Source organism: Acipenser ruthenus, chromosome 39 (assembly GCF_902713425.1).
Source record: "Acipenser ruthenus chromosome 39, fAciRut3.2 maternal haplotype, whole genome shotgun sequence".
NCBI lineage: Eukaryota > Metazoa > Chordata > Actinopteri > Acipenseriformes > Acipenseridae > Acipenser > Acipenser ruthenus.
This window is the reverse complement of record NC_081227.1, coordinates 3,824,868-3,850,603: the sequence shown is the minus strand read 5'-3', so window position 1 is coordinate 3,850,603 and position 25,736 is coordinate 3,824,868. Positions and strand designations below refer to the sequence as shown.

Below are 25,736 nucleotides of genomic sequence, written 5' to 3'. Positions count from 1 at the left end.
CGTGTGAGATAACTATTATAAAAAAAATATATATATATATATATATATATATATATATATATATATATATATATATATATACTGTATATATACGGCATTGAAACGCTTCAGTTATACTTTGTAAAAAAATGTTTTTAATAAAACCTAAGCTGTTTCAGGATTTGCTAACACAGTGACTGTCTTATTCGATAAGGTACACAGAAAAGGATCATTTTGTTTTTCTTTACCATTTCACAGCCTCTTTCTTTCTCTCATTTAGTTTACGCATTGAAATGTACAGTATGACCCTTATAAAATTTTACTGCAGTATTTCTGCAGTATTACCATGCTTTTCCCTTAGTTATTATATCAGTTTACCTTGGTTTACTATGTTTATTAATATGCTTTACCATACCTCGCTATTCTTTAAAATGCTTACCTATACTTTACCATGTTTTCATGATTTATTACTGAGCTTTTCTATGGGACACTTTTATAAGGGGAATCCTATTACTGCTTATTGGTTATTAACTTACCCAATACAGCCACCTAGTGGCCACATTTTGTAATTGTGTCTAGTCAAGCGTTTCAAGCCTGTGAGCTGCAGTACCAACCTTGGCAGAGATTAATACCATAGATCTATTAGTAGTGTTGTCCAAGCAATTTAACAGTGCATTGAGAAGAGCTGAAGTTCTGGGAGGCAGTGTTAACTTGTGGTTAGAGCTGAGTGATTGGAGCTGATGGACTGGGAAGCAGTGTGTTCCAGTGGGTCGAGCTGAGAGACTCTGGTGATCCTTAGCTTATCTTGACCTATAACAGTCAGACTCTCAATCCCTCCCCTTCAGCCGATACCCAGGCACCTGTTCCTTTTGATTCAGTTGAAACAGTCCTCCAGGTACGCCTGTTTGCTTAGCGAAAGACATGTAATCTTGATCAGTCAGGAAAAACACAGCAGAGAGCAGACACCTAGCAGAATGGCGCCCACTCTTAATGGCCTGCTGGCCGTCTGGATATTCACTTTAAATATTGGTAAGTATCCCTTTCCTTTTCAAGGGACAGAGTGCTATAATAGGATTGATTTAGAAATACTAAAGGAAGCTTAAATTCAACGATAAACATTTAGAATGGAAGTCAAATTGAAGACATTGAAAAAGACGTTTTGTCATGGAGTTTATTCAAGTTTCTTTTATATTTGTAAATGTAGCCATATAGATTGTATAATAAGAGTACGCACTGATGAGGAGATGGAAGAAGCTGGACGTTTTTGCTCTAAACTTTGCTCTTGACTATTCTTTTTTTAAACAGACCAAAAACTAATTTCCAACAGCAAACGAAGAAAATGTGAAATGAAAGGTTTTTCTACAGACATTAGGAACAGTATAAAGATCACACTTTTTGACCCCACCATTGCATGATGACGTCTCAGTATGTTTATGTAATAGAAGGTGATCTCTAAATTCTACTGATTTTTTGTCTTTCATATATTAAAACTCCAGTTTAAAAACCCCATCGAATCGGGCGTTACTATAGATGTTAGCAAAATAGAACTCGGAAACTATTTAAAAACGAAACCATGTCTTCTTGTGTGTGAACGCCACACCTGACCTTATCAGGTAAATATTGTTTTTACTGAATTCATACATGAAGGCCAGTCTTCACTAATGTGCAGCCTGATAGGAACTATTGACAGAGCAACACCCGGAAAAGAAACGTACACAAAATCCCCTAGAAATGTGGATTTGAAATTCACTTTAATAAAAAACATCTGACTGCTTTCCTATACAGCAGCCTGAGCAGCTCATGTGTTTCCCTTCCAAATCTAGATGCTGCCTTCTCTATGGATATCACTGTGCCAACAGATCCAGTTTATGGAAACATGGGATCGTCTGTCGACCTGCCATGTAAATACAGCACCAGCACCATCGAAAAAGGATTTAACGTGGAGTGGCGCTTTGCAGCCCCCGGAACTCTTCCGATCAACGCAAAGAGGGTAGGGCTCTATGAGAGGTGTTCAAGCCTGTTCTATACAGAATTGAACAGGGGGTAGGGCTCTGCATGAGAGGTGTCCAAGCTTTAACAGAATTTAAATCATTGCCATTCACTTTCATCAGGATTCCAAATCCTGTTATCCAGCAATTAGAACTACATTGTTCTTTAGATCAAATCTCTCTATGCTGAGCACACACCAACAAAACAGAATTGCGCCTGTATAGGCCAATATAGAAACCCACATTTTAAAGGAATAATGCATCCCCTAAAACACTTGTCAAAGAACAGCTATATAAGGATTCATCAAGTGAATTCAGCCTGGCTTGTATAAAAAAACTATCCTTCATCTGCTCAGAAATTGCTATCTCCTCCTTCACTCGATGTAGTCACTTGTTATCGCTTATTAATCACTGTGTGTACTGTATGGCGCCAGGACTACCAGATTATAATGACCACCGGTGGTCGTTATGTATCAGTTTGATGTAATATAGAGTAACTGTAACCTGTTTAAAATGAGTTTGTATTACAAGATGTTAGAGAACCTAAAGTTACCCCAACCAGATTGTAATCAGCACCACAGTAGCTCCGGCCCAAGCTCTCCAGTCTTTACTCCTGAATGAATTGTAATGCCCCCACTCGCTCGCTGTGCCCCCCCCCCCCCCCCCCCCCCCTCAGATGCTGTACTTCGACGGGCAGCTGTACCAGATCAACTCTCTGAGGGGTAGGATGCAGCTGCTCCAGGACCCGCCCACTGGAGGAATCGCCTCGGTCAGGATCATTGATCTGCAGCCCTCGGACTCGGGAGTGTATATCTGTGAGGTCATCAACCCAGGAGACTGGAGTGGAACAGGGCAGGGGGTCATCAACCTGACCGTGCTCAGTACGTGCCGCCCGCTGCTCTACCGGGTCTTATTTATTAACCAGGCATTCGAGTCCTCTGATAATCAGCAGCTGCACTTGCATGTTATTGTTTATGAAGTACTTATGTTTCTATGTATTTCCATGGTTTTATTTATGTACCAGATCGAAACTACTCCGCGGTTTGCGGTGGTTCTAAAGGTCGGAGGGTGTCTGTCCTGGGTTAACGACTTCTGAACTCACAATCTGATTGGTTGACCTGATCCACGAGGTTTATCATACAAATTTAAAGTACGATAAGAGGCTGTTTAACACATCAAGGCCTATCCCTAGCTGGCACACCATTTACACAGTGCCCAATGTTCTAGCCATTAAAACTGTGTAACTATACCATGTGTTAATTCATTCATCACTGCATCCTAAAAGTCTGTTAAAATCTGATTGGATGCATTTCTGTTCCAGTGCCTCCCTCTCCCCCAGAGTGCAGAGTGACAGGGAATACCCTAGTCGGTAATGACGTGACTCTCAGCTGCCATTCCTCACAGGGAGTCCCTCAGCCCATCTACACCTGGACCAGAGAGAAGACTGCAGCACAGATCCCAGTGCCAGAGGCCAACATGGTGCAAGGTCAGTCCGCTCACTGCCACTCCCCTGAAGGGTGCTGCAGAGTGTACTGCAGTGTGCATAGAAAGGGCATAGTGTGTGCATGGTGAAGCACAAGCAAGCGTGGTGCACCACATGGAAGTCTCATAGCACGGGAAATAAACATGGGGGAAGTATCGCAAAATGACACAAAGAATAGAGAAATCACCCCTGAGGCTGGGAATCTATATATCCCAGCATATTCAAGCTGGCATCAAGCTAGCCTTCTGTTACACTGGCACTGGGGAATGAAGAAATCTGGACTCCTACCAGGCGAGAGAACATGTCTGTTGAGAGCAGTGATTTTCTTAACCCTCGGAACGTTTCGCCTGGCATAATGACCTTAAAAAAATAGGTTTCTGAGTAGAAGTTGTGCTATTGTTCATTGAGCTGTGTCGCTACTCAAGAACAGTTTCATGAGAATGAAAGAGTGTGAAACACAAACACTGAGCCAATGCTTCCCCCTCCCTCGAGCAGGGCACTGAATAGCGTTAGCTGTGGTTTCTCTCAATGTTATCCTTTATTTTCAACGTGCAATGTTTACTCGGTGCATGGCTGTACCTGCCTCTGTCAGCAGTAGCATTCTCTCCCTACTGCTTCCCATGTGTTTGTTTTATGTGTGTTCTCTCTCTCTCTCTCTCTCTCTCTCTCTCTCTAAAGATCTAAATATCGTTCTAATAATTTCCCTAACGTACTTTGTGCTTTCGTTCCCAGACCAGCTGTCCGGCTCGCTGCTGCTACGGAACCTATCCTACGCCTTCAACGGACCATTCCAGTGCCGGGCCTCCAACGAGATAGGTGCTGCCAGCTGCACAGTCAACATCAGAGTGTGTAAGTTACACAGCCAGCCAGATCACCATCCAATATACACTCGGGCTGCTAGAGAAGCCACCAAGACAGGGGTGGCCAAAGTTGTTCCAACACTGTTCTAAATTGAACCATTTAAACTGCGATTTGGGTTTACTTGTGTTACACCTATAATGCAAGTTATATATGTATATAATACATTAAATACAATATATTAAAAACAATGAATATGAAAATGATAGTGCCGGCGCTGCATTATCTTTTTGAGATTTTTTTTTTTTTTTTACAGGTACAGTTGAATGATGAAAGCCAGTTTTGCTCTTGTGTTCTGTGGGTTTGTCCAATCAGGTGAAATGTCTCTTGTGTGTTTCAGCCACTAGCAATGCGGGGGTGGTGGCGGGGGCTGTGATGGGGGCCCTTCTGTTTCTCCTCCTCCTGGCTGGGGTGGCTGGGTACGTCTTCTGGTACAGGAAGAATCACCCCAAAGCGCCCACAGTTGGAAACGACATACGGTACCTAGGCTTTGTTTTTCTTCATCTTAAAAATCGGCTGGCCTTAGCCACAAAGCTGTTTTAAGGTCTGTTTTGACTAGCATTGGTGTCTTTATACAACTAAACAACATTCTAAAACGGTTTCAAGAATATCAAACTGTATTTGATGCTAATGTCTTGTTTTCTGTGGTTCAGGGAGGATGCCGTGGCCCCTTCCTTTAAGACCCCCAGGCATGACTATGAAGAGACCGAGTCCCACCTCCTGAGCCGCTCCCTCGACAGACATGAGACTGCGAGCCACGCCAGCTCAAGGTTCACTGCTGTGGTGTGACCTCCAGCATCAACAAATGCAGCCCCGTCACAATTATCACCCAGTAGCATCATATTTCACGTGCTTGTCAAAAAATGCATTCATTGCCATTGAATAGCAGGTTATAGCTCTGTTGCGTGACGAAGCTGCAGGCAGTAAATTCTTGTACATTGTTTTAAATCATAAAAGTATGTTTTATTCCTGCTGTTAGTTAGGAAATGAAATGTTGAATTGGTGATATTTTCTGCTCAGAACGTGATTCACTGCGATGCACTGTGACGTTTTCACTGGGTGTGAGCTTTTACTCATCAGATCCAGATTGATAACTTCCGCTCTTAGTGTTTAAATTACATTTTGACTGCTGTACCGCAGCCCATAAATTGACAATGAAAATGAACCAAGTCCTCAGTGACACTGAGTGGTACTCGGTTGTAAAGGTGAGGGAAGGACAGCTTTTCTTGTTTTGCAATCAGCACGTTAATGAATGGATTTGTTTAATACCTGAAGATAAATACAATTATGAGTATGAGCGTCAGCACACCCCTAGTTTTCTTATTAGCACTAATCACTGGCCAATACAAGCATAGATCAAAGATCTTATGTCATTGGTCCCAAATATTCAATAAGACTGACAGCGGCCATTCCAACACTAGAAAACTATGGACAGGAAGCCAAAGACAACTCTAGCTGAAGAGTCCAAATGGATGAGGGCTGCGTTTGTTTCATTGAGGGTTGGCGTTGCACTGGCCTCAATCCTGGAACTGCTTGTATTTGGTAAACAGGTTTTTTTTTTACATGTTCTTCTTGAATTCAACTTCGAGTCCTAACATGAATTTGTATCTTTATTTGATTTTTTTAAACTAAAAATGAGATCAATTCTTTTTGTCCTTTTTTTTTCAATGTATTTATGCATTAAAGGATAGACCAAGGTGATATCAGCAAAGACTGTGTTTTATTCAGGATCTTGATGAGTTACATACAATGATACGTCGTTAATAATGTATGGGAGCTCATGCAGTTTTGGCTGGAGAGTGGAAGAATCGCACCCCAGGCAGCCTGCGACTTCTCAAGAGAGGGGCCGTCGTAGCGTTAAGTAGGACACAGCACTGCAAATCACAGAGGAAAGGAAAAACATGTTATTCCCTAATGCAAAGAGAGAAGAGGCACTGTGGAAACTGACAGAAAAAAAAGAAAGTTGAAACATTATGGCCCAAAAGGCTTCTCCTTTAACTCTACATGTTAGACTGCATTACTGTTAGCTGAAGAGCTGAGAATCAACTGCAAAAGCACAGAGAAGTACGGTAAAGCAAAGCAAATGGTATTTACCATGGTATGATGGAGTCGTGCTGTCACTAGCAACAGCGGCAGCTTCAACACAATGTTTAGCCTTGCTCCTGAGTTTAGGTAACTCCTACTGAATTTTACAAAAGGAATATGAAAGTACCTGCTTTTTTCAGTGAACTCCCAGACACTGTGAAGACAGCATTGGATTTTTTAAATAATTGATCAATTACGCTACATTTACATCCAATTTGGATCCTGTTTCTATCTGGAAAACCACCACTAGGGTATTATTCTAAATACTTGTATTCCTAATCGCATATATGAAATTCTCTATCCAGAATACAATAGGAATTCTGTCATATAAACCCAGTATTGAGAATGTTCCATTGTGAACCACATAATACCCAGGCACAGTGCTACTGCATTAATTCTGTTATCTGGATTATTTATTTAACAGCATACTGAGCGTGTCTAATAAACTACTGTACCTTTTAAAATGTAATCAGTTAACAAAGTCGGGACCTTCTCGCTGTCTTCTTTCATTGCATAAAGAACTGCAAAAAAAGAGTAACCAAACCACACAGTCAGTGCAGCCTGATCACTGGACACGTAAACCTAACCCACCTATTGTGCTGAAAAAAAAAAAAAAAACTGGTGGTATTGGGTTAGTGCAGAGGGACTGGGAGGCAGTGCGATCTAGGGGTTAGAGGAAGGACTGGGAGGTTGTGTGGCTCAACTGCAGGGCTGTCCAATCCCGGTCCTGGAGGGCCGTTCCACTCCAGGTTTAACAGGTAACATGATAGAATTACCTACTTTAGGGTCTGGGTGGAGGTTTAATTGGTTCAATTAAACAATTTAGGACAGGGTTGGAACAAAGACCAGCAGTGGAAGGGCCAATTTTGGTGCTTTGAGTTGAGGGCCGAGGATAGGGTTCTCCATGTACACTGGGACAGTTTGGGAGATTTCAGACTTTTCAGCTCACATCACAATGCATTCTGGTAAATGTAGTCTGCTGTCAAAGGTACCAGAATGCATTGCAATGAGTTGAAACGCCTGAACAAAGTGTACATGGAGTCGTATGGTAACCCTAGCCTAGAAGGGTTGGCTGGAGGTGAGAGGCTGGGAGAGAGTGCGGCTGAGTATTTAGAACTCAGAGAAAGAGGGAGGATCTTTGCAAGGCAGGGCTTACTTTTCGTTAGCATCTGGAGATCTTCCACAGAGGGAGGCGTGCCTTTCTTCTCAAAGGGAATCACTGTATTTAAGTACTGAAAAAATAATACAAAATAATAATAAATAATAATAACAAGCCATCAGCCAACAACAAGCTAAAGAAACATGTGAAATATGGTGAAATACCTGCTTGTCAGTCCCTGAGTTCCCGAAAGTCTGTCTGATCCCTGTCTGGAGGATGGTGGAGATCCCCTCCATACTGAAACGCTGGGGGGAGAAACAGTGTGACTCGGATCAGCTCCATTGCATTGCTCTGATTTATACTTATAAGAGCAAGGACACGGATACCTTTAGTTAGCACCGGCAAGGCAGCAGTTTAGTTAAGCAGGTTCCAGCCTCCAAACGAGAACCGAACACCTGCAGTTCAGTCCATGCAATTCGTTTAATGTTTTTTCTTTCACTTGGGACAGTTAAGCAGAGTGATCATACTGGGATGCATATATTAACGTATTTTTTGGTCCATCTAAAGCCTACAGCAGTACACCTAACCAATTAAACCTATACAGGACAGTGCCGATCATTGGCATCTATCAAGCAACATGCTGCGTCACTGCATCGCTACCATGCATCCACCCTTACACACATAAGGTAAGAAAAACAATAAAATAACAAAAAATACACATATAGTGGGAGTGTCACTGACCTTGACTGGCATGGAGCCGACCTTGTCGGTCCTGGCAGTGCCCTGCAGGCTCATGCCCTTCTCCCTCCTGCGTCGCTTGGAGAGCTCGCGTTGCTCTTTCTGCCGGTTCTGCACCTCCATCAGGGCCGTGATGAAGGTGTTCTTCATCTCCTTCTCAAACTCCAGCTCGTCCCGCCGCGCCAGCTGCGTCACCAGCTCCTCCGAGAACTCGCGGATCGCCCCCTCCACCCGCTCCAGCAGCTCCGCCAGCACCGACATGGGCATCATCTGCAAGCCTGCGAGGGGAGAGACAGAGGGATTCAGTCATGTCAGTGTACATGGAGGCACATGGGAACCCTATCTTCGGCCCTCAACTCAAAGCACTAGAGCAGGGGGTGGCCAACATTGTCTCTTCCACTTCTGGTCTTTGTTCCAACCCTAATCTAAATTGCTTAATTCAACCAGTTAAACCTCCATCCAGACCCTGAAGAAGTTCATTATCTGATTTTAAACCTGGAGTGGAATTTTGGTCCTCCAGGACCGTGATTGGACACTCCTGAATTACACTGAAAAACTGACTTGGGGAGCCATGCAGGAAGACAAGAGGATTTTACCAGTCACATTTGGACTACCTTTTTAATTGAATTTATGTTTAGTTCTATTTGGCTACTTGTGATATTTTTCCCCTAGCCATTTAGAAGCATGATTTATTCTGTTTGTCCCGCTTGCAGGCACAGTAATGAATCAGTTGTTCTTCATTTTGTTTTTAATTTAATGTTTTTTGTGCACGCTGTAACTCCGACCCCAGCCCCCGCCCCCCGCCCTCCCCCTTCCTGGATGGTACCTTCCAAGGAGCAGTTGTTGTTGGAGGCCTGGGACAGGACGCGGATCTCCTCCAGCAGGGAGGGGTCTGGAATGAGGGAGGACTCTGCGCTCTCCTCCTCCTCCTCTTCCTCCTCTGTTTCCTCAGGGTCCGGAGAGTTCTCCATCATCTCCTCAATCTCCTCGATCACCTGACAAATAAAGAGACGCCCCCTTTTACTTTCACAGTTAATACAACCAATGAGGTTTTTAAATCAACAGTTACATTTCAACTGGGCTCCTGCAGGACATGAAACATCCCAGTCAGGTTTGCTGTATATTGCAAGCGCAAATGAAGAAGAGTCGGAAACGTGTTAGCGCGCCTGTCCCTGACATGGCGACCCCCTGACCTGTCGACCCCTGACCTGACGACCCCCTGACCTGACCTGATCAGCCGTGAGCAGCGGTCCGTCGCTCAGGCAGCACGTGTGCTCGTTTTTCTCGTTCAGTTCTTCTTCCTCTTTTTCATGGATCTGAAAGAGAGAATGGAGACATGAAGGACACAGAATTGTTCTGCAGCGTTTCAGGTGCGGTCATGTTGCAGAAGGTACCCAAAATACAGTAGGCTGCTGCTTTAAAAATTTACCTGAACACTGCAGTATGCTGCAATTCATTACAGCAGTACTGCAGTATATATTTTTCTTCCTTGGTTTATAGGCAGAAAACTGCTCTGGAAATTCAAAATAATTCTGCAGCTTGGTTCAATACACACAGCTCTTGTCTGCCGTTGAAAACGTTTGCGACCTTTGATTAATAAATCCAGCTTCTGTGTTTGTAAAAACTTCAAGCTGTAACACACGGTTGTGACAGCCCTGTTTTAATTAAGGGGTCTGTTCCGTGCGAGAGGGGACTGTGCTTCTTAAAAATAAGCAGTTAAGACTGAGGCCTCCATTATAGGGAACTGTCCACTGGAAAATTAATTGGATCTAAAATACCAGCAATTTCGATTTCCTGGATTAAAGCACATGGATCAAAGCACAGGCAGGGACTTCCTGAGAAGATCACTGGGATGGGAGGGACCCTGTAAGTAAGATAGCTGTGGGTTTTTTTTTTCATCTTGGCTGGTTATTGCAATTACAAAAGGGAACTTTGTTTTTGAAGGGAGTCATTGAGTACAGCCGTAATATTTGAAGTTGTTAGTGTGGTTTGGTGATCTTTGGTGTTTTGGTTAGCAGTTACTTGTCTGTATATTTGAAGACTGGGAAGGGATGAATGCTCAGTGTATCTGTTGGAATTGGCCAACATGACATAAAAAACTGAGCCCCGTCCAGTTATTTGTTAGCATGTGATCCGTTGCACAGTGCCATCAATAATGATGAACTAAACCTTGTTTGTCTGTTTTGATCACAAATAAAAACTGTATATGTCTCAGGAATGACTCTGATGCTACCAGCATTTCTCTTTTCGTTTGGCACGGGCATCCTGCAAATGCGCTTGTGGGCTAATGCACATTCAGCACCTCTCATCGCTCACTCCGCTATCTTCCCAGAGTAATGCCTTTTAATTGCGCTGTCTGACTGGCCTCCTAAACAGCCTTGGCTCCTGTCATCGGCAAGGACTCTTTTTCCATCTATCAGCTTGCAACACAGTGCTGTTGGCTCTGTGAAAACCAGCTTGTGCTTCCCCTGTCGTACAGCCTGACATTGAAACTGAGCAGCACCATTTCCAGGACATTCCTCATGCAGAGTACTACGAAGCACCTGGATGTTATTTGTTAGCAAAAGAGGCAAAGAACGATACTGAAAGGCATTGAAAATGACTGCAGGGCTCCTCCCAGTCCCTTGGCTCTAACTGCTCGGCCACACTGCCTCTCCTCCTCCTTCTGCAACTAATTCCCAGTCCATCTATGCAGTGTGAAACTGCTTCACTAACATGCCACAATACATTTCACAAGGCCTTAACAAAAAAAACCCTACTGCAGGCCTTGAACGTTGAGATATGGGATAGATACTGTCCTTTGGAAGACATTTCCAAAGCTCCAGTGATTGATCTACAGAAGAGAAAGTCTGTCCAGCTCAGAGAGACAGACAGGAGGCTGCCTAGTCAGAATGGTCATGTCAACTCCACCTTTAGTCTGGAGCCTCTCAGACTGGCTCCCTTCCATTTCCACAGCTCCCTCTGGACGCAGGGCTTCAGAGAGCGTGTGCTGCTTCCTGCCTCCTGATGCTCTGAGAGGCTGCCAGACACTTTCAATCCACGGCTGTGCTTCAGATAATGCACAGCACCTCCCTTACTGCAGCAGCAGTGTCTGAGCTTGTTGTTGTTCGATAGGTCTAGTGGAGAGAGACCGTGCCTGAAGAGCTACGGATTCACTGTCTGAATGCCCATTAGCAGCAGCAGCACTGGTGTGCAGGGAAAGGACAAAACAAGGGCAACCAATCAATGGACTAGAGTAAGAAAACTGTTTATTAGGTCTTGGTTAGTAATACCAAGCACTGTGGAATTGCTGTTTAACCAAACCATATTTCTGTGTTATACTCTACTTGCAACTTCGCAGGATCGCTACGCTTTTATCATAGCCTCCTATAGATCTTTCTGATTGCATTCAAGTAAAATCTGCTTTTATACTGTTAAAACAGATTCATGTCCTACAGATTAATGAAGTAGGAATGATGGGAAGCCCCCTGCATGCGTGCACACTGGTTCTGTTGTGCCTGGGACTCTCTGATGGAGAGTGATTGGTACAGTACCTCCTGGTCAGACAGGTTCCCATTGAGAGTCTCAGTGTTCGGGTCATCCCAGCTGGAGCCATTTGAGGGCATGTAGTTGTCGGTCAGGGCGTCCCATACACTGCAAGAGAGAGAGTGACAAACATGAGTGACCCGCCTACAGTACTGTACTGTCAAGAACTCCTGCCTCCAAATACACACCGCAGGAATATTTCCTACCGCACTGCACACAAGGCTTGCTGATGGCCAGCAATTTGTCATTGTCATTGATTACCAGAGCTCACCACATACATATTTGTTATATATGATATTTTTGCCAATGACTTTTATCTCAAATACATGCGGTTTGCCATATACAGCACACAGTGGGGTTAAGCTTAGCAAAAGTAATTGGTAAAGAACAGGAAAAGCATGATAAATGTTGGTTAATGAACATTGCACATACATGATAGACCAAGTACCCAGGTATTGGGTAAATCGATTGCCCAATAAAACATGCAGCTTTACCTCTGTGAGCTGGTATAGGCGCCCATCTGTGCGTGGCTACTGAGACGTATCTTTAAGTGGACACTTGTGCCACTCAATCACCCTCTCACTCGGCTGAGACACCACTTGATGTGGAGCTGGACGCCAGCAACCAGAGAGACGGAGAGAGAGGTGGAGCGAGCAAGTGATGCCTACCATTGTTCCCAGTGCTGGCCTATTTCCCAGGCAGGGATCTGTTCAATGGCATCGCCCAGCACCACAGACAAACAGCTGTCTATTCAAGAGTCTCTCTCGTAACTCTTTACATCTCTTGTTCACACACATGCTCTACCCCTTGACCACTGGCACCCGCTGGCACTGAATATTAAAGAGGGTCCTGAGGCACATGCAGCATTGGGTGTTGGAACAGATAGAGATACAGAAGATGTCCACCAGCACAGCTCACACATGCACCGTACTGGGGTGGACTGGGTAAGATACTGGAGATCTCTGGATGAAACAAGACACACAGTGTGCCTTACGCATTATTCCTGGGTGCTAGAATGTGGAGTCATCCCTATGCTAAACATCACGGCGGACCTGCCATGCTAGCCTGCTGGAAGACAGTGCAGTGTTCGTTATTTCACAATTTGCTAATTCACCAATTCGGGTAATTCACGATGAGGCCATGTTAACAGTAAAGGGTCATGTATTATACCTGCAATGTAAGGACCCTTCTCTAATTCACTGATTTCAGAAGTAATGATTGGTTAATGTTTAAGTCAGATAGCAAAATACTATATATATATATATATATATATATATATATATATATATATATATATATACAGTTAAACCTAAATGACAGTGAAAAATAGGATAACCAAAAAAAATAAATAAATAAAAATAACCATGTTAAACACACAAACTGGCTCTCGTTCCCTCGGTTTGCTATGCCCTGGGGCGTTCTGGTGAGTTCATAGAAAAATAACATACCCTGTAATGATACACATGGGGCATCATGCGATCTATGGAAATGAAAATCTCCACACCTATTTGGATTATACAGGGCCCGGGGAGATTAAGCTGCTATTGTAACAGCTTTGATTCTGGCAGGCAGTGTGTTAAATAGTCATTTGAACATAAAAAATAAAAAAAATCTAGATGAAACAGCTGTGGACAAGTGCGAGAGCTGAAGCATGAATAAGACATGCTGAATTATTCAGAGCATCATCGTAAGACATGAATAATAAACCCCACGGCGGTGTCAGCCAATCAGGGGCCCGGCAGAGAGCTTATCTCACCAGTAGAGGCTCGCTTGAGAGCTTTGTTTGAAACGTCCAAAAAAGACCCACTGTATTAAAAATATATATCTAGATATTTGAAAAGGGGTTCATGCCATTACCAAAATTCTTTGATTTTAAGATTATAATAGTATTATGGAGGATATTTGACCTTGTGCCCTGGAAACCAAACTCTTTGGAAATGTAGAGTACCAAGGTTTTCATTAGTCCCTTGCTTTGTTTTTGAATGGAGTTGGAGTTTATTGTCGTTTTTTTCAAATCAGGGCCCACAGTATGTCTTTCTGAGGACCATTTGTTCAGTGTTTCCTCCATTCTTTAATTCACTCCTAGTTTTGGAAAGGAGAAAATATGTTACGGTAATGTCATGAAATGAAAAACAAAACACTTGAGCACTTAAGAGGACTTGAAATAGTTGTTTTGTAAAATGAACGGGTGTTTCAAAGAAAGCGTTTACTCCCGTTTTTAATTAACTCCTAGTTTTGGAAAGTGGGGGAAAACACCTGTTAATTTACAAAACCAAAACCAAACAACAAAATAATATAATCCAAGTCCCATTAAGCGCTGTCGAGGCGTTTGTTTCTCATTTCGTAACATTAAAATGAATTGTTCTCCTTTCTAAAAGCAGGAGTTAATTGAAGACTGTAGTAAACGTTTTGAATGTGTGTGTCATGGTGCCGTGCTCTTACTCCTCGTCCTGTAACAGCTCCTCCTCTTCTACGATGTGTGTCTGGTTCCGGACGGGCGCCAGCACCTCGGTCTTGGTGTTGTAGTTGCGGAAGCACACGTTGAGCTTCTCGTCGAACTCGTTCACCAGGTCCTCCATGGACTTGAAGCTGATCATCTCCGAGAACGTCTCCAGCTCCGAGAAGTCCTCCCGCTTGATTGGGGGCACCCCTCCGTGGGACATAAAGGGGCTCTGGTTCCCGTCGACATCGCGGCAGGGCCTCAGGTCGTCAAAATCCTCGTCCAGGCACACCAGCGGGGCTTCCATGCTGCCTGACTCCCTGTAGGGAGCGCCTGTGCAAGTGGGAACCCTGTGGAAGGAGACAGGGTCAGTGGAACGGGAGGACAGGATTGGAGAACTTAAATATCCACATTTATGACTCCCCTCCTACCATAAAAGACACCTCCATTTGGATGGCAGAATTTTGCAATGTATTATTGGGAAAAGGCCATCTGACGCCCTTATAGTCCTGCAAACCTCTGTTATGTCCTGTAAAGCACTCAACGAGAGTAGTAATAGATTTCACTAACACCACCTACGTATTTAATATGAGTACCCTTTTGCACATAAGGGACTGCCATACAGTATATCTGTTTTCATTTTTACTGAATTAAAAGGGTTATAGTTGTCAGTTAGTCTGTTATACTTACACTTCAAGGGTCATTTCACTTGGACAGTAACATTCTCTCCACACATTGAATGGATGGGCATTAGCAGAATGCAGGGCTACACATTCGAATGCAGGGCTACACCACCCCTGTCTTTAATGTATTTCCTCTTAACAAGTAAAATCAATGTGCAAACAAACCTGAACCCTGCTGTGGTGCACATAGAAATCCTCCCAGTCTATTTTCAGACACTCTGATTAATATTTTAGTGATCTGTTTAATTTATTTTGGCTGTCGGGTCCCAGGACAGAGAGAGCACAAGCAGCGGCACAACTCCTGGGAACAGATACATAATGGAGTCTGAAGAGCGCTGAGCATAAATTAAGGAAAACTCATTAAAGAATTCCTAAGATACATGACAGATTTGTAGGGACCGCATGCAGATTCACTGTGCCTTGCATGCTTTTAACCTCAGGGTTACAATAATGCTCAACCCACAAGTGAGTTTGTCCCCTATTGGATATCACAAAAGCACCGCTCAATCCAGCACAATTGGCAGATCCAAGACTGAACATCAGAAGATGTGAGGATCAGGACTGAGGAGCACTGGCTAGCAGAACTATCAAGGGAAGCTCTCCTCCATCCAATCCTCCCACGATCAGTGAACAATCAAGGGAAGCTCTCCTCCATCCAATCCTCCCAATGAAAGGAAGAACCCACCCAATCATTCTACATTCTTAGACAATAACATTTTAGGGGACCACTGCCATTGTGAAGCAGCTTACTCATTCAAATATATAATATGCATATATACATATATACTTGGTTACATTTTGTGTGTTTAATTAAATAATACACATGTAGATGCATGGCAACAACATACTTAATACACAACAACATGTATAAGTGCAGAAAATCTTAAGATTTTATAATATGCATGGGTTGCATTGCTATTACACAACCATCTGTTAATTGCTATGTTATAAATTATATTTTTTTAGATCCTATTTCTATCTCATATGCAGCTTGCTGGGAGGTCAGCAGGTAAATGTTAGGCATGAAATTGGTAGAAAATTGAGATCTGAAACCTCAGAAGTCTTCACTGTTCTTGCCTTTGGCTGTTTGTTCAATGAAGCAAATTGTTAAAAAGAAGCCTTTTTGAAGAACCTGCGTTTAGATGCCATAGCCTACAATATCCATTCAAATCAGAGAGAAGCACTGTCTCTATCTGTCTTTCTCTGACACAGAAACACTCAGAGAAGAGGACAAACTGATCTGACAAAAAATATAGCCAGCCACACAATCAGTCAGCCAAGCAAACAGGGAGACCGCAGCATGTTCTGTTAGATAACTGTCACCACACACAGCAACACAGACACTGATTTATTAGAGATTCATCTAAGGTTTTACACTTTACATTGCATCTCTAATTACTGTGTATTTGCATAGCAGTTACTAAGTAAATTCATGTGTGCTTCCACATAATTACAATGTTACTATGCATAGTTTCAATGTACTTAATGTGTAAATCTTTTTGCACGAAATAATCGCGAACCCTTTTCTAATACAATTGCATACTTGCATATATCATGCAAAAATATTTACACATTGAGTACATTGTAACTATGCATAATACCATTGCAATTATGTGTAAGCACACACGTATTTACTCAGCAGACACAATGTATAGTTTGTGAGTGCTTTTCCATAAGCTGCTTCTCCCTTTTTGCAAAGCAGTTTCAGAGACGATGGGCAAGGCAGCAGTTTCATTTACTAGAGCTCCAATTGCAGGTTGATGCAGGTTCTTCTATATCCAAGAATGCATAAATGCATGTCTCAAAAGTCACATGCACTTTTCCAGCAGATTTCCAAGGATTAGGGGCAGTTATTATTGAGGAACAGCCTGGAGCAGCAATTGAGCCACAATAATAGCCCTGAGATACACCCTGCCTGTTATTTTCCTTTCAGGCTGTTGCTATAGACTGCACTGTATACCAGAACAGATTAGACGGCAAACGTACAGAGAGAACTGGTTAATGCTGAAACGTAAAAGAAAAATACCCTGCAATGGCAGTGCAGACAGGCGACTGCAGCTTGAATACAAATGGTTTTGCTGTGTGTTGGCACCGGGCACGCCAAGGTTTGTAATGCCACCTTCACCTGAGCCTGCTGTTCACCCTGCCTCTCCCCTAGCAGAGACTACCAGCAACACAGCTTCCTTTTACCCTTCTCACGCTTAAACAGGAGCTGATTTCAATGCTGACTGATGAGAAAGCCCGAACACGACAGAGAGTAATACATGAAGGATTCCGTTTCATCAGCAGCATACATGCTGCATGTATGTATGTATGATTATAGCTTTCTATCTGAAAGTGATATATGTTTATCTTTATACCATACATAAAAACACAGTCTATACACCCATGCAAAACACAACAAATCTAAAATTTCCCATCTGCTTGTTAAACACACAGCGATATAAAGATATGCATGTCTATTGTCTTCTAGTTAACGAGCTTGCTATTTAGTGAACGGGACAGACAAGACAGAAACAAACAGATAGGTATGAACATTAAATGATGCATGCATTCATGTAATACCACTTATCACACTGAAACGCCTCAGGTGCATATTCTATTCATTCCAAGGCCAAGGAGCGAGGAACTGAATATAAATAAAGACATTAAGCCAACAAGAAGCCATTGCAGAGAAAGAGAGAGGGAGAGGGAGAGAAAGAGAGGAGGGGCAGCATCTTGGAGGATACCCAGGAAGAGAACGAGAGAATGGGAATAACAATGGAGAGAGAGAGAGAGAGAGAGAGAGAGAGAGAGAGAGAGAGAGAGAGAGAGAGAGAGAGAGAGAGAGAGAAGCTCTGATAATCTTCCTACAAAAGAGGTTAGCATCAACAGCTTACAAACCAGGATGTAATGGCCTCTGAATGATATGCTAGAGAGATGCTCTTCTACCTGAGATGTGTCTCCAATGCTGTATCCTGTGAAGAGCCCCTCCTATGCAGTGCAGATTTCAACAACACCTTGTGATGTACATCCCAGCGAGGCTAGCAGAGCGGATAAAGGCATTCCCTTTTCAATGCAGGAATGGGGAGGTACAGGATTAAGAGGACAATGGTGGCTGCTGTTCCTCTTGATTTGGCCGCTGGTTCTACAGGCTCCTGTGGATTGCAGAGCTCATCAGAGCAGCGGATGGTTCTGTTGAATCAATAAGCAGCAGCAGCCTCTATTGCAGCATCACTGTAGCAGCTAGGGCTGCATCACCACGGAAACACAGAGAAGCCCCTCCCTCTGTCTCCACCTTGTTAATATTCATGAGCCTTGTGTGTGGTGAGGTGGAGGGGTGGAACAGAACATTTCAGAACATCTGGCTTATCAAGCAATGATTCTAAGCAACATGTATAACCTTTCTGACTTTCTGAGTATTTCTGATGTACCGGTATAACAGGTTTGTGCTAGAATAGTATTTTTCAGATGAAAATGCTGCTGAAATTTGAAGTCTATGATTTTATTGTGGTATTATTAATGCAGCTGTACAGGTTAACTGCAGAGGTATAACTGCAGTCTGTCTGCACATTCTCTGCCATGGCAGGACCTGTAGCCTCTAAGTGGCTCAGACTGACAGGCTGTTCTTGATCTGTAAGGTCTGCATCAATACACAAAGAGCAAGCGAGCAAGTAAACATACAGGAGGTAGTTATTAAAGCATATACATTATTAATAAACACATTACCTACTTTCACGAGCAAGCATTATCCACCAAGGTTAGAGCGTTTAAGAAAGTAAAATCCTGTATTATTATTATTATTATTATTATTATTATTATTATTATTATTATTATTATTATTATTATTATTATTATTATTATTGACCATAACAACACAACAGAATAGAAAGCCAGAAGTGAATGGCAGAAAGTGTGTGCTTGATCAGGATCGCAGTGTGCTCGCTTGCAAAGGAGCCAGGGCAATCTCACTCCATGCACCCTGCCTGACTGTACTCAGTGCCATTCCAAAAAATACAATCTGATATAAACAGTGCAAAGTGTGGGCTGAGTCCATTCGGTGATGAGGAAAGGGTGGCCCCGCTGGACACAGCCTCCAGCTTCCAGTCTTATTAACCCTTGCTGTGGCTGCAGCTCTCTAGACAATGACCTCTATTGATCAGAGCTGTTTACTCCAGGGTGGCATTTGTTTTGTGAAAGGAAAAAACACACACCATGGAATTTCTTGGATTGGAACTTAAGTTTAGTTCCTAAAGTAACCTTCTGAATGGTTTCCCACTATAATCAGACTTGTTTAAGACTGCTTAGATTGAACGTTTCAAGGAGTCGCTGCTCACTATGTGTGCATGTCTGTTGATCTGTACATGTACGTTTGTTTGGGTGTCTTTGTATATGCCACTTTACTTCGCGTGTGTGTGTGTATGGCTGCGTGCTTTTATGTGCTATAAACAATTTCTCCTGTTCAGTGAACACAATAACCCCAAGTGTTAGTCAGTAACGAGAAAGTAAGTGAGGGAGAGGCAGGCAGGCAGACCCCATCTTCCAGCTCGCTGGCAGAAATGACCTCATCACACAGAGGGCGTTCAATAGCATGCATTCGAGAGAGAGAGAGAGAGAGAGAGAGAGAGAGAGAGAGAGAGAGAGAGAGAGAGAGAGAGAGAGAGAGAGAGAGAGAGAGAGAGAGAGAGAGAGAGAGAGAGAGAGAGAGAGAGAGAGAGAGAGAGAGAGAGAGAGAGAGAGAGAGAGAGAGAGAGAGAGAGAGAGAGCTCTGATAATCTTCCTACAAAAGAGGTTAGCATCAACAGCTTACAAACCAGGAAGTAATGGCCTCTGAATGAAATCCCTATACAGGAGCACCAAGGTCTGTAGTTAATTCAGAGAGCTGCATTCTTCTGTGCTGTACTTGAATGGAATATATTTTAGCCTGTTACAGTCTTCCACTTGTATAAAGGCAATAAGCTAGGGGAATAATGGATATCATTTGTATCATTTGTTAAAATTGCTTCATAATAACAGTATTGTTAGATACATTATGTAGTTATAAATAAATATAACAAGCTATATCAGAATTGGCTAACTAGACGTTTGCTTTCTGATTATTGTACACATGTCCATCATCCAAAACTATACTTATAATGTATGTGTGTGTATATATATATATATATATATATATATATATATATATATATATATATATATATATAATCCCAACACTGCTTGATCAAAAGACATGCTCCAGCATTCTTCTGTTCTATTCTGGTTGTTTTGTGAAAGAACCCGGCAGCTCATCCTAATCAGTACCCTGCATTCACAACATGTTTTTCTCAATAAAGATAAAGACCCCTCCTCCCACACATAGGAGGAGAACACTTGGAGCGATGAAAAGACCCTGTTGCCTTGGTAACTAAGCCTGTGCTGCATGTGAGGCTCTTGCTGTGCTAATTACTGAGTGGGGGGACTGGCAGCAGAGCAGGCCCAACAGATATCTAGTGAATATCTATTTATATTGTACCGCAGCTCATAGCTCAATGATTCAGTCACGCATTGCTTGGAGAGATGCCAAGGTGCCTGTGTGAATGAAAGGCATCGTATCAATGCCACATTCCATTCCATATGTATTGGTATATATATTGATTTTCAGGTAGTCGGTTAGTACAGTACAGGGCTGTGTTTAAGACCATTGCATGCCATTGTTCAAGGGCAATCAACATATTCAATTCTGATGGGATTTTAGTTTATCACACAGGCCCTCCAGGTGGCCCAGAAAAAGTCAAGTGAATCATATATAAATAAAAAATATGTGAATATTAAGCATTTTATTGTTTTGTAGTGGGTGTGACCGCATACACCAGTCTGTAGAGGGCGTAAACTGTGCTGTATTAAATATTAAGCTTGCATTGTAACCTGCCCGGCCTCAAAGACTGCTGGGAGTGAACAGACTCTACCAGGGTATAGCAGTGTGAGATATAACTTAATATAAAAGGTATGCAATCACAACACATTGTATCGAAACAGTCGACAGTAAAGTGTGAAAATGCTGTCCTCCACATGATCAGTCCCGTCCTTGCTGCTTCCTCTGGGCTGTGCTGGAAGGCAGGGAGCACTGCAGCTGGCGTTCAGCAGCTCTTCATTCTTGTAACAGATTCCTCGAAACAATCATCCTCATCACTTCATTGGTGCCTACAGGAGAAACGTTTAAAACGCCATGCGCATTAACAGGCACCCCTTTCTGTCATGCACCCAATCAACAAGCACTACAATATTTCTCATTCGCTTTATTGGTAAATCAGAAAGAACCTTTTTTTTTTTTTTAGCACTAGCAGTCTTCTTGCATACGATATTCTTTCTAATCAGCGCTAGAACTGTATGGAACACATGACTACGGCTCACAAACTTGAACCACTTGATTGCAGCACAGCACAATGCTTACCTTCTAATATCTGATGCACCCTGATATCTCGGACAAACTGCTGTACAGCGTAATCCTTGAGGTAGCCATAGCCCCCATGCATCTGCAGAGACTGGTTACAGATCTGCAGGCACATGATGTAAAAAATGTAATCAGTGCAAGAAACAGACAATGACTCGTATCACAGTAATTGATTTTTGTTCCAACCCGTACTCACAGCAAAGCACTCATCGGTGGCGAAGAGCTTGGCCATCGAGCAGAGCGTGACGGCGTCCTGCCGCTCCTCCTGGAGTGCCAGCGCCGCCTGACGCACCATCAGACGAGACGCCACCAGCCGGGTCGCCATCTCTGCCAGCTTGAACTGGAGGAACTGGAACACAGAGCAGCCATAACTCCGCCCGCTCCGTCAGAAACTCAGCTAAACCGAATAGCAAGGCAGTGGTGTCCCTTACCTGGCTGTTGGAGAGAGGCTCCCCAAACTGTTTCCGGACTTTGAGGTGGTCCCGTGCGAGCAGGACTGAGGCATGGGCCGCTCCCAGAGAACACGAGGCTGTGAAAATATCAAATCATTTCAATACATAAATAAATAGTGCTGATCACTTTGCTTAGCAGTGCGCCCACTGACAGTTTACCATGGGCAATCTGGAACAGAACAAAGGGGACTCTGTAATGCACCTACCATAGTTCACCCTGCGTTCCCTGTGCTTTCTCAATGCTTTGCTATGCCTTTTTCACGGCTGTACAGGAAGCTCACCAATGTTGATGCGTCCTCCGTTGAGCCCTTTCATGGCGATGGTGAAACCCCGGCCCTCCTCCCCGAGCCTGTTGGCCACAGGGACCGCGCAGTCCTCAAAGATCACGGCTCGAGTGGGCTGTGAATTCCACCCCACCTACAGGACAAGGCAAGCATCACACCCTACGCCCCTCCAATGATTTCTCCCAAGCTATACTTGGGGTGTTTTCAACTGACCTCCATGCTGGTGGATCGAAATACCGCCGTGCTTTAAATTACTAAATTGGATGGCCGTTTTATAGATTTTTACAAGCAGAAATGCACAAACCAAAGGTGGTATTCAGATCAGACCCCTTTTGAATAGACCCCTGTATATCTGGGCCATTACTGAACAGTATGTTCAAAAACTGTGATGAAATTTAGGCAAACAGTTTCCAAGTCCCAGTCACCAAGCCAGAAATTGAAATGGCACTTTCTTTAAAAGGTTTCTTTAAAAAGGTACCTTTCTCTCCTTCTTTCCGAATCCAAGTCCTGGCGTTCCTTTCTCCACCACAAGGCAGGATATCCCCTTGGCTCCCTTCTCTCCAGTCCGGCACATTACCACATACACATCAGTGTCACCCGCACCGCTGATGAACGCCTGGCAACAGCAGACAAACAGGACTGATCGGTAATCTTAGGGATGTCACAGTATTACAGAATATCACAAATCTCTTACAAAGAGTTTTTGCTGAACTGTGCCAATTTACTGCATTTTCACCCAACATGATGTAGGTATCATCTTAAAATAAACCGGACAGCGTGCAACAAAAATGTTTATTATTATTGACCCAAAAATGCAACAACACTGGCAGAGCACATACCTTCGAACCGTTAAGTACATAATGGTCTCCATCTCGCTTTGCCGTGGTCAATAAAGAAGCAGCATCACTTCCACTGCCTTCAACAGAATGGAAAAAAAATTACAAACTGATTAAGCAGTCCATGCCGCAGTGAGTGTGAGGCTCTAACAATGGAGCTTGTTACTAGATCCGCACAGAAGAATACAGAGCACTGACCTGGCTCAGTTAGACAGTAGGAGGCGAATTTCTCCATGGAGCACAGCTGCGGACAGTACCTGTGTCTCTGCTCCTCGCTGCCGAAGGTGTCAATCATCCAGGCACACATACTGCATGGATATTAACAAGAAGAGATGAAGAGCAGAGACCGGGGATCAACTAAACACGCCACGCTCCTTTAAGAGAAACCGCTGCTTCCAGGAATCAAACAAAGAGTGTGATCAAAGCCAGCTCACTCTGTTTTACTTTCACTATTTACTGTAATCCATTCACTATGGTGCACAGGGAAACCCAATGGTAAGTGTGATCAAAACAAAATCAATGCATTTGATTGCCATGAAGCATCTGAAAAACATCCCATACAACGAGATGCTTCAAAAGTGGACAGAAAACAGTTGCTTCCGGTTTTAAAGATCTGTTAGTAAGCACGGTACGGTGTGAACCAGGATTGGGGTCAATTTCTGTTTTTAAAATCAATTCCCAATTTCAAATGGAATTGATATTTTACAGAGACATCATTGTTTATGATCGTTCCACTGCTTTCATTTGAAGCCAATTTAACTGACCAACAGTGACTTCAATGTAAGTACTTTGTCGCCACTGTGAGAAGCTCATTTTAAACAGAATACTGCTCATCGCGATTGTGATCACTGATGTGTTGGAACTGATTAAAAGGGAGTGGGAACTGGAATTGAAAACGCCAGCGCTGGTGTGAACTCCCACTCACTTGTGAATGCTGATGTAGGCGGTGGTGCTGACACAACCTGTGGACAAGGCCTCGAATATAATGGAGGTGTCCAGCCTGGACAGTCCTGAGCCGCCCGTCTCCGGCTGGACGTAGATCCCACCGAACCCCAGCTGAGCTGCCTTCCTCATGGTGTCCACAGGGAACATTTCCTGAGGGCAGAAAATACACGATTGAAAACAGACTCCCATTGCATTGCACGTTGAACCATGTTTACTGTGTTCAACAAGCCACACACTCCTGAGCTTGTTACCTACACACAATGTGGCTCATCAGACTCGTATTCAATGCGATAGAAGACTTATTTCCATCCCTGTGATGGACTGGCAATTGACAAGAAACAGCTGAGACTCTGGGTCCTGTTCCAATACAAATCAGGACGCGCAGATATGGCATTATGATAAACAGTCTTAATGCATGGTGTGCAATGAAATCTGATGGTTGTACTTGGTGCTGTTCTGTGGTGTTCAGTTCGTAACAGATTTAGAAGCCAGTTGAAGGGAAATGGATTTGTCCATCCTTGCTATCTAGTGTGTTGAGGCCACAGACATATATATCTATGACAAGCCTCGTCCTGTGCTTTAATAAACTATGAAAGGGGACCCTATCGTAAACGCCACTGCTTTTCCAGGGCCCGCATTACCTTTTCGTCCCACTCGGCCATATGTGGGGCCATTTCATTGGTTGCAAAATCAAAAGCCACTTTCTGAAATTCCTTCTGTTCGTCTGTCAGACCGAGGGAGGCTGTGGAAGGGACAGAGAGGCGCGTCATAAAAGGCTGCAGTTAGAATCTGCGCATAAAGACCAATGTGACGTCAGAGCCTGCAACGGCTGTTCTTATCTGCTGATAAACGGATATGAATTTAGGTTTTAGCTTTTAAATAAATACAACAAAACAATCGTCTGTGCAGCATATACAAGAGGAGTATAACATGCCAGCGGAGTTTAGGCGTGCATTACATTTCCAAAAATAACACCAACTGTTAGCATGTTGCGTTAATGAGTAAATAAATGCATTTGTGTCGTGCGCTTACAAATCAAAACGCTATCGTGCAAACCACAAACACAAAACACGACTATCACTGGAGTGGGCCCGGACTGCTTATTATGCAACACACGTCACCAACTGTGACCCAATGAGATTTATCTAACAAGACACTCCTCCGCCAGGCTCTAACCTCAATATACAACACGGAACTTACAGTGATTTTCAATAAATCAACAGACAAATCTCATTTAACGAGTAAGAAACTACAAAACACCCCCGTCCCCCGTTACATGATCTCAAAATGCACCGCAATTGTATAACTGAACTGTGTTTTGTGTCGATGCACGGTCTGTCCTGTCAATGACATTGGTACTGTTAATTATTAAGCAACAATAAAGTTTGATCTCATAACATCATATACAAAGAACACGGGGGCATGTGTGTAGCTGGCATTTTGCACAGGAGAAAATAAATAAAATGCAAAAAAATGTGTTGCACCTAGATATTCTCATAGCACATACAGTGCTGCATATTGTACCCTCGTTCGTGCTGCCGTCCCCACTATCACCTGACACCGTGCAAACGTTATCATTCCACAGATCGATGCACACCAAAAACCAAACAAACAACTCACGATCAATGCATGACACTACATGTCTCCTCTGAACTCTGTTTGCTGTCAAACCACGAGTTCTGCAGATATACGATCCAAGGTTAGCTCTTGTAAATAACTTCCCGGCAAACGCCATGGCTGTGGTACCTTGTCTAGAGTAAAACGATACTAATTCCTGAATGCAAGTGCAAGGGGTGTTGGGTGATGTAGTTTTATTTAACGTATTTAAAAGCAATCAGCACGTTATGTTTGTTGAATTACAGTTTTTTTTTTTTGTTTTGTTTTGTTTTTTGAGTTGGATGCTTTAGCGCAACATGTACATAATAAATAATT

The 25,736-nt window shown here is 43.2% G+C and overlaps 3 protein-coding genes across 6 annotated transcripts; 1 reads left to right on the top strand and 2 right to left on the bottom strand.

The window, feature by feature from the left end:
• The first annotated feature begins 99 nt into the window (after positions 1-99).
• On the top strand, positions 100-6,009 carry LOC117397303 (V-set and immunoglobulin domain-containing protein 2-like). The gene is made up of 7 exons (XM_033996053.3): positions 100-1,008; positions 1,803-1,969; positions 2,644-2,848; positions 3,289-3,453; positions 4,183-4,299; positions 4,649-4,787; positions 4,962-6,009. Exons 1-7 carry the CDS (start codon positions 954-956, stop codon positions 5,095-5,097), a joined length of 984 nt encoding a protein of 327 aa, XP_033851944.3. The 5' UTR covers positions 100-953; the 3' UTR covers positions 5,098-6,009.
• Positions 6,010-18,129, bottom strand: LOC117397065 (fasciculation and elongation protein zeta-1-like). Of its 3 annotated transcripts, XM_034913307.2 has the most exons (11): positions 17,810-18,129; positions 14,198-14,545; positions 11,764-11,863; positions 9,460-9,546; positions 9,057-9,225; positions 8,234-8,508; positions 7,717-7,797; positions 7,550-7,625; positions 6,849-6,914; positions 6,521-6,547; positions 6,010-6,182 (listed from the first exon to the last, which is right to left on the bottom strand). In XM_034913307.2, exons 2-11 carry the CDS (start codon positions 14,500-14,502, stop codon positions 6,166-6,168), a joined length of 1,203 nt encoding a protein of 400 aa, XP_034769198.2. In that variant the 5' UTR covers positions 14,503-14,545; positions 17,810-18,129; the 3' UTR covers positions 6,010-6,165. The 3 variants fall into 3 exon arrangements, with proteins under 3 accessions (XP_034769198.2, XP_034769199.2, XP_058865538.1); XM_034913308.2 differs by lacking the exon at positions 6,521-6,547 and having other exon boundaries at positions 17,810-18,128; XM_059009555.1 differs by lacking the exons at positions 6,521-6,547; positions 6,849-6,914.
• A 2,514-nt stretch (positions 18,130-20,643) lies between these two features.
• LOC117397094 (isobutyryl-CoA dehydrogenase, mitochondrial) lies at positions 20,644-25,585 on the bottom strand. 2 transcript variants are annotated; one of them, XM_033995636.3, is made up of 11 exons: positions 25,425-25,585; positions 24,446-24,546; positions 23,785-23,954; positions 23,058-23,167; positions 22,863-22,939; positions 22,502-22,639; positions 22,021-22,156; positions 21,719-21,816; positions 21,484-21,636; positions 21,288-21,390; positions 20,644-21,037 (listed from the first exon to the last, which is right to left on the bottom strand). In XM_033995636.3, exons 1-11 carry the CDS (start codon positions 25,537-25,539, stop codon positions 20,985-20,987), a joined length of 1,254 nt encoding a protein of 417 aa, XP_033851527.2. In that variant the 5' UTR covers positions 25,540-25,585; the 3' UTR covers positions 20,644-20,984. The 2 variants fall into 2 exon arrangements, with proteins under 2 accessions (XP_033851527.2, XP_058865642.1); XM_059009659.1 differs by lacking the exon at positions 25,425-25,585 and adding an exon at positions 24,837-24,910.
• Between the last annotated feature and the right edge of the window lie 151 nt (positions 25,586-25,736).

What these genes read in the sequence shown, in the direction of transcription:
- LOC117397303 (XM_033996053.3), top strand. Translation starts at nt 954, where the DNA reads ATGGCGCCCACTCTTAATGGCCTGCTGGCCGTCTGGATATTCACTTTA. An exon ending in CATCAACCTGACCGTGCTCA is followed by an intron (nt 2,849 to 3,288) that starts GTACGTGCCGCC and finishes TTTCTGTTCCAG; the next exon opens with TGCCTCCCTCTCCCCCAGAG. An exon ending in AGAGGCCAACATGGTGCAAG is followed by an intron (nt 3,454 to 4,182) that starts GTCAGTCCGCTC and finishes TTTCGTTCCCAG; the next exon opens with ACCAGCTGTCCGGCTCGCTG.
- LOC117397065 (XM_034913307.2), bottom strand. Translation starts at nt 14,502, where the DNA reads ATGGAAGCCCCGCTGGTGTGCCTGGACGAGGATTTTGACGACCTGAGG. An exon ending in ACTCAGGGACTGACAAGCAG is followed by an intron (nt 7,626 to 7,716) that starts GTATTTCACCAT and finishes TTATTTTTTCAG; the next exon opens with TACTTAAATACAGTGATTCC. An exon ending in TCTCCAGATGCTAACGAAAA is followed by an intron (nt 6,915 to 7,549) that starts GTAAGCCCTGCC and finishes CTTTTTTTGCAG; the next exon opens with TTCTTTATGCAATGAAAGAA.
- LOC117397094 (XM_033995636.3), bottom strand. Translation starts at nt 25,539, where the DNA reads ATGGCGTTTGCCGGGAAGTTATTTACAAGAGCTAACCTTGGATCGTAT. An exon ending in TGTAGTGTCATGCATTGATC is followed by an intron (nt 24,547 to 25,424) that starts GTGAGTTGTTTG and finishes TCCCTTCCACAG; the next exon opens with CCTCCCTCGGTCTGACAGAC. An exon ending in GGTGCATCAGATATTAGAAG is followed by an intron (nt 21,038 to 21,287) that starts GTAAGCATTGTG and finishes TTTCTCCTGTAG; the next exon opens with GCACCAATGAAGTGATGAGG.